Source organism: Salmo salar, chromosome ssa15 (genome assembly GCF_905237065.1).
Source record: "Salmo salar chromosome ssa15, Ssal_v3.1, whole genome shotgun sequence".
Taxonomy (NCBI): domain Eukaryota; kingdom Metazoa; phylum Chordata; class Actinopteri; order Salmoniformes; family Salmonidae; genus Salmo; species Salmo salar.
In genome coordinates, this window is record NC_059456.1 from 108,823,401 (window position 1) to 108,830,900 (window position 7,500).

The window sequence follows — 7,500 nt, forward strand, 5'->3', positions numbered from 1 at the left end:
CAACTCCCTACTCACCCAGAGGTCAACTCCCTACTCAGCCAGAGGTCATCTCCCTACTCAGCCAGAGGTCAACTCCCTACTCACCCAGAGGTCAACTCCCTACTCAGCCAGAGGTTGGGGTCAATTACATTTAAATTCTAGTAGGAAACTGAAATTCCATTTCCAAAAATGCTTCCTGAATTGACTGATTTGAAATGGAATTGACCCGAATCCTGCAAGTGGTCGCCTTTACTAAAACTCTGTTCCACCATCCGTCCATCCCATACTGTGAGCTCCAGACAGACCCTCAGCGTACCTTGTGGTTCCCCCAGAGTCGAGCTAGTCCGTTGGGGTCGACCACCCTGAACACCAGCCTCTCCTGGTCCTCCCAGCGGATGAAGGGCTGGTAGCGCTGGTCTGACAACAGCTGGTACACATAGTCCCACAGCAACCTGCAGTCTACACAGACAGAGAGAGCGAGAGAGCTAGAGTGGGTCTGTCTGTCTGTGTGTGTGTGTGTGTGTGTGTGTGTGTGTGTGTGTGTGTGTGTGTGTGTGTGTGTGTGTGTGTGTGTGTGTGTGTGTGTGTGTGTGTGTGTGTGTGTGTGTGTGTTACCTGGGATCTTGCCGTTGGCCTCTTTAGGTGGGACATCTCTCTGAATCCTCTCCTGATTGGACAGGTTGAGAGGCTCCTCCTCCTGGGAGCTTGGGATTGTGGGAGGACACGTGGACACATCTGAGAGAGAGAGATTTTTATTGTTTATTTCACTTTTGTTTACTATCTACTTCACTTGCTTTGGCAATGTTAACATATGTTTCCCATGCCAATAAAGCCCCTTGAAATGAAATTGAATTGAGAGAGAGATCACAAACATATTAAAATGCATGTTCACCAGCAGTTGCTGTGCAGAGTGTTTGGTTCTCACCAGTGTGTGTGTGTGTGTGTGTGTGTGTGTGTGTGTGTGTGTGTGTGTGTGTGTGTGTGTGTGTGTGTGTGTGTGTGTGTGTGTGTTACTAACTGACCAATCTGTGTGTGTTGTGCAGAGTGTGTGTACTAGATGGCTGCTGGACCACTGGGCAGAACAGCTACACCTCTATTGGACTAGGAGACTAGAGAGAGAGAGAGAGAGAGAGAGAGAGAGAGAGAGGGGAGACAGAGATGAGAGAGGGGGAGACAGAGAGGGGGGGAGATGAGGAGACAGAGAGAGAGAGGGGGAGACAGAGAGGGGGGGGGGATGGGGAGACAGAGAGAAGAGAGGGGGGAGACAGAGAGAAAGAAGAGTGGGGAACGGGGAGGAAGAAGTGGGGGGAGAGGGGGAGACAGAGAGGAGAGAGGGGGAGACAGAGAGGAGAGAGGGGGGAGACAGAGAGGAGAGAATGGGGAAGAGGGGGAGACAGAGAGGAGAGAGTGGGAGTGGGGGAGACAGAGAGGAGAGAGGGTGGAGACAGAGAGGAGAGAGAGGGGGAGACAGAGAGGAGAGAGGGGGGAGACAGAGAGGAGAGAGGGGGAGACAGAGCGGAGAGAATGGGGAAGAGGGGGAGACAGAGAGGAGAGAGTGGGAGTGGGGGAGACAGAGAGGAGAGAGGGTGGAGATGGAGAGGAGAGAGGGGGGAGACAGAGAGGAGAGAGGGGGAGACAGAGAGGAGAGAGGGTGGAGACAGAGAGGAGAGAGAGGGGGAGACAGAGAGGAGAGAGGGGGGAGACAGAGAGGAGAGAGGGTGGAGACAGAGAGGAGAGAGAGGGGGAGACAGAGAGGAGAGAGTGGGAGTGGGGGAGACAGAGAGGAGAGAGAGGGGGAGACAGAGAGGAGAGAGGGTGGAGACAGAGAGGAGAGAGTGGGAGTGGGGGAGACAGAGAGGAGAGAGGGGTGGAGACGGAGAGGAAGAAGAGGAGTGAGTGACAAAGAACAAGGGAGAAATTAGGAGAGAAAGTGAAAGAGCGTGAGATAAATCTCTTCTCAACAAAGGAGCAGTTTTTCCTGCTTCTAATCCGGGACTGTTACGGCAAGATAACTCTGTAAAGACGGTTTCAAATTCAGCCAGACAATTACAGCGCATGGCACCTTGATTTCTGCAAGTGGGCTTTCTTCCCTGTGTGAGTGTGTGTCTGTGTGTGTGTCTGTGTGCGTGTGTGTCTGTGTGATTAGGTGGATGGGGACGAAGGGGACGGGACAGGGCTACAAACCTACAAACACACACACACACACACACACACACACACACACACACACACACACACACACACACACACACACACACAGACACACACTCACACACTCACACAGACACACACACACACACACACACACACACACACACACACACACACACACAGACACACACTCACACACTCACACACACACACACACACACACACACACACACACACACACACACACACACACACCCTACTGCCCTCACGGAAACCACCTACAGCTGATCTGTGTGTCTGTGTGTGTGTGTGTGTGTGTGTGTGTGTGTGTGTGTGTGTGTGTGTGTGTGTGTGTGAGTGAGTGTGTGTCTGTGTGAGTGTGTGAGTGTGTGTCTGTGTGTGTGTGTGTGTGTGTGTGTGTGTGTGTGTGTGTGTGTGTGTGTGTGTGTGTGTGTGTGAGTGTGTGTCTGTGTGAGTGTGTGTCTGTGTGAGTGTGTGAGTGTGTGTCTGTGTGCGTGTGTGTCTGTGTGTGTGTGTGAGTGTGTGTCTGTGTGTGTGTCTGTGTGTGTGTGTGTGTGTGTGTGTGTGTGTGTGTGTGTGTGTGTGTGTGAGTGTGTGTCTGTGTGTGTGTGTGTGTGTGTGTGTGAGTGTGTGTCTGTGTGAGTGTGTGTCTGTGTGAGTGTGTGAGTGTGTGTCTGTGTGCGTGTGTGTCTGTGTGTGTGTGTGAGTGTGTGTCTGTGTGTGTGTCTGTGTGCGTGTGTGTCTGTGTGAGTGTGTGTGTGTCTGTGTGAGTGTGTGTGTGTCTGTGTGAGTGTGTGTGTGTGCTGCATAGTGCACCAGGAAGTGTACGAGCCATAAACACTAAGAACAATACAATGATGGGAAAACAATGTTAGATGGAAGAGCCTTTCTGTCGCTGTCTCTCTCTCTCTGTGTCTCTGTCTCTCTCTCTCTGTGTCTCCCTCTCTCTCTGTGTCTCTGTCTCTCTCTCTCTCTCTCTCTCTCTCTGTGTCTCTGTCGCTCTCTTTCTGTGTGTGTCTCTCTCTCTCTCTGTGTCTCTGTCTCTCTCTCTCTGTGTCTCCCTCTCTCTTTGTGTCTCTGTCTTTCTCTGTGTCTCTGTCTCTCTCTCTCTCTCTCTCTCTCTCTCTCTCTCTCTCTCTGTGTCTCTGTCTCTCTCTCTTTCTGGGGGGTCAGGTCTGGGGGGGTTCAGGTCTGGGGGGTCTACTACATCTGGGGGGTTCAGGTCTGGGGGGTCAGGTCTGGGGGGTCAGGTCTGGGGGGTCCGGTCTGGGGGGTCAGCTCTGGGGGGTGAGTTCTGGGGGGGTCAGGTCTGGGGGGTCCGGTCTGGGGGGTCAGGTCTGGGGGGTCAGGTCTGGGGGGTCCGGTCTGGGGGGTCAGGTCTGGGGGGTCAGGTCTGGGGGGGTCAGGTCTGGGGGGTCAGGTCTGGGGTCAGGTCTGGGGGTCAGGTCTGGGGGGTCAGGTCTGGGGGGTCCGGTCTGGGGGGTCAGGTCTGGGGGGGTCAGGTCTGGGGGGTCCGGTCTGGGGGGTCAGGTCTGGGGGGTCAGGTCTGGGGGGGTCAGGTCTGGGGGTCCAGTCTGGGGGGGTTAGGTCTGGGGGTCTACTACATCTGGGGGGTTCAGGTCTGGGGGGTCAGGTCTGGGGGGTCAGGTCTGGGGGGTCCGGTCTGGGGGGGTCAGGTCTGGGGGGTCCGGTCTGGGGGGTCAGGTCTGGGGGGGGTCAGGTCTGGGGGGGGTCAGGTCTGGGGGGGTCAGGTCTGGGGGGGTCAGGTCTGGGGGGGGTCAGGTCTGGGGGGGGTCAGGTCTGGGGGGGTCTACTATTGGCCATTTCATTTAGTATCTGTTGGTGTTGTCTTGGGGCGTGAGTATATTTCCCCCTCGTATGTTGTACCGAAGTTGACTGACTGAAAAGGAACATAAAGTTATGAGTATAACTACTGTTCCCTGAAGGAGGGGAACGAGGCAGACCGCCGTTCCTGGGCTTGGTGAAGAGCGGTATTAAATTGAAGGAATAAATTCAAGCCTCACCTGTGGAAGGCGAGGGCTTCCAGCGAGCCGCGGATTTCACTGGCCTTGTCAGGCGTGACACTAGATCCTTCAGTAGAAGTGGCGAGAGTGTGACTACCCATAGTGTGTTGTACCTCGTTTCCCTCCTTCAGGGAACAGTAGTTATAGTCATAACGTGTGGATTTAATAGTATGTTGTACCTCGTTTCCCTCCTACAGGGAACAGTAGTTATAGTTGTAACGTTTCGTTTTAAGGGATCCATTCCTCCTTCGCCCTGAAAAGCAGATGTGGGGATTCCACTCAGGCTAGTTTGGTTAGAACATAACCTCACACACTCACTTGTTGATCCATTGGCTCCTAGGGGTCGGGGACCCCGGCTTCCATTGGTTTGGGCTGGCTGGGTGTATTTAGTAGGGGGGAGATTGGTGAGACTGAGAGGGGGCTTGGTGAGGGTCAGGATGGGTGGAGTTGTGTGGCTCGTGGAGACCTCTCTTCTTTGCTGCTTCACACACTGTAGGAGCTCGTACAGTACATCACCTAGGAAACAGAGAGAGAGGAGCTCGTACAGTACATCACCTGGAAACAGAGAGAGAGGAGCTCGTACAGTACATCACCTAGGAAACAGAGAGAGAGAGGAGCTCGTACAGTACATCACCTGGAAACAGAGAGAGAGGAGCTCGTACAGTACATCACCTGGAAACAGAGAGAGAGAGGAGCTCGTACAGTACATCACCTAGGAAACAGAGAGAGAGAGGAGTTTGTACAGTACATCACCTAGGAAACAGAAAGAGAGGAGCTCGTACAGTACATCACCTGGAAACAGAGAGAGAGAGGAGTTCGTACAGTACATCACCTGGAAACAGAGAGAGAGGAGCTCGTACAGTACATCACCTGGAAACGGAGAGAGAGGAGCTCGTACAGTACATCACCTAGGAAACGGAGAGAGAGGAGCTCGTACAGTACATCACCTAGGAAACAGAGAGAGAGGAGCTCGTACAGTACATCACCTGGAAACAGAGAGAGAGGAGCTCGTACAGTACATCACCTGGAAACAGAGAGAGAGGAGCTCGTACAGTACATCACCTGGAAACAGAGAGAGAGGAGCTCGTACAGTACATCACCTAGGAAACAGAGAGAGAGGAGCTCGTACAGTACATCACCTGGAAACAGAGAGAGAGGAGCTCGTACAGTACATCACCTGGAAACAGAGAGAGAGAGGAGCTCGTACAGTACATCACCTAGGAAACAGAGAGAGAGGGGAGCTCGTACAGTACATCACCTGGAAACAGAGAGAGAGAGGAGCTCGTACAGTACATCACCTAGGAAACAGAGAGAGAGAGGAGTTCGTACAGTACATCACCTAGGAAACAGAGCGAGAGGAACTCGTACAGTACATCACCTGGAAACAGAGAGAGAGGAGCTCATACAGTACATCACCTAGGAAACAGAGAGAGAGGCGCTCATACAGTACATCACCTAGGAAACAGAGAGAGAGGAGCTCATACAGTACATCACCTAGGAAACAGAGGGAGAGGAGCTCGTACAGTACATCACCTGGAAACAGAGAGAGAGGAGCTCGTACAGTACATCACCTAGGAAACAGAGAGAGAGGACCTCGTACAGTACATCACCTAGGAAACAGAGAGAGAGGAGCTCATACAGTACATCACCTGGAAATGGAGAGAGAGGAGCTCGTACAGTACATCACCTGGAAACGGAGAGAGAGGAGCTCGTACAGTACATCACCTGGAAACAGAGAGAGAGGAGCTCGTACAGTACATCACCTGGAAACGGAGAGAGAGGAGCTCGTACAGTACATCACCTAGGAAATGGAGAGAGAGGAGCTCATACAGTACATCACCTAGGAAATGGAGAGAGAGGAGCTCATACAGTACATCACCTGGGAAACGGAGAGAGAGAGGAGCTCGTACAGTACATCACCTGGAAACAGAGAGAGAGGAGCTCGTACAGTACATCACCTGGAAACGGAGAGAGAGGAGCTCGTACAGTACATCACCTGGGAAACAGAGAGAGAGAGAGGAGTTCGTACAGTACATCACCTAGGAAACAGAGAGAGAGGAGCTCGTACAGTACATCACCTAGGAAACGGAGAGAGAGGAGCTCGTACAGTACATCACCTGGAAACAGAGGGAGAGAGGAGCTCGTACAGTACATCACCTAGGAAACAGAGGGAGAGGAGCTCGTACAGTACATCACCTAGGAAACGGAGAGAGAGGATCTCATACTGTACATCACCTAGGAAACAGAGAGAGAGAGAGGAGTTCGTACAGTACATCACCTGGAAACAGAGAGAGAGGAGCTCGTACAGTACATCACCTGGAAACAGAGAGAGAGGAGCTCGTACAGTACATCACCTAGGAAACGGATAGAGAGGAGCTCGTACAGTACATCACCTAGGAAACAGAGAGAGAGAGGAGCTCATACAGTACATCACCTGGGAAACGGAGAGAGAGAGGAGCTCGTACAGTACATCAGCTGGAAACAGAGAGAGAGGAGCTCGTACAGTACATCACCTGGAAACAGGGAGAGAGAGGAGCTCGTACAGTACATCACCTGGAAACAGAGAGAGAGGAGCTCGTACAGTACATCACCTAGGAAATGGAGAGAGAGGAGCTCATACAGTACATCACCTGGAAACAGAGAGAGAGGAGCTCGTACAGTACATCACCTAGGAAACGGAGAGAGAGGAGCTTGTACAGTACATCACCTAGGAAACAGAGAGAGAGGAGCTCGTACAGTACATCACCTAGGAAACAGAGAGAGGAGCTCGTACAGTACATCACCTGGGAAACAGAGAGAGAGGCGCTCGTACAGTACATCACCTGGAAACGGAGAGAGAGAGGCGCTCGTACAGTACATCACCTGGAAACAGAGAGAGAGGAGCTCGTACAGTACATCACCTGGAAACAGAGAGAGAGGTGCTCGTACAGTACATCACCTAGGAAACGGATAGAGAGGAGCTCGTACAGTACATCACCTAGGAAACAGAGAGAGAGAGGAGCTCATACAGTACATCACCTGGGAAACGGAGAGAGAGAGGAGCTCGTACAGTACATCAGCTGGAAACAGAGAGAGAGGAGCTCGTACAGTACATCACCTGGAAACAGGGAGAGAGAGGAGCTCGTACAGTACATCACCTGGAAACAGAGAGAGAGGAGCTCGTACAGTACATCACCTAGGAAATGGAGAGAGAGGAGCTCATACAGTACATCACCTGGAAACAGAGAGAGAGGAGCTCGTACAGTACATCACCTAGGAAACGGAGAGAGAGGACCTCGTACAGTACATCACCTAGGAAACAGAGAGAGAGGAGCTCGTACAGTAC

General features: G+C 52.5%; 1 protein-coding gene across 2 annotated transcripts in view; it reads right to left on the bottom strand.

Annotated features, from left to right (window-relative positions):
• etv7 (ETS variant transcription factor 7) overlaps positions 1-7,500 on the bottom strand; it is an 18,070-nt gene that overhangs the window by 4,346 nt on the left and 6,224 nt on the right. Inside the window, exons 4-6 of one of the 2 annotated variants that reach the window (XM_045696571.1) lie at positions 4,494-4,691; positions 595-714; positions 296-438 (exon numbers count right to left, since the gene is read on the bottom strand). In XM_045696571.1, the coding sequence (XP_045552527.1) occupies positions 296-438; positions 595-714; positions 4,494-4,691 (461 nt within the window). The remainder of the gene's footprint in view (positions 1-295; positions 439-594; positions 715-4,493; positions 4,692-7,500) is intronic. The other variant, XM_045696572.1, reaches the window with a different exon arrangement.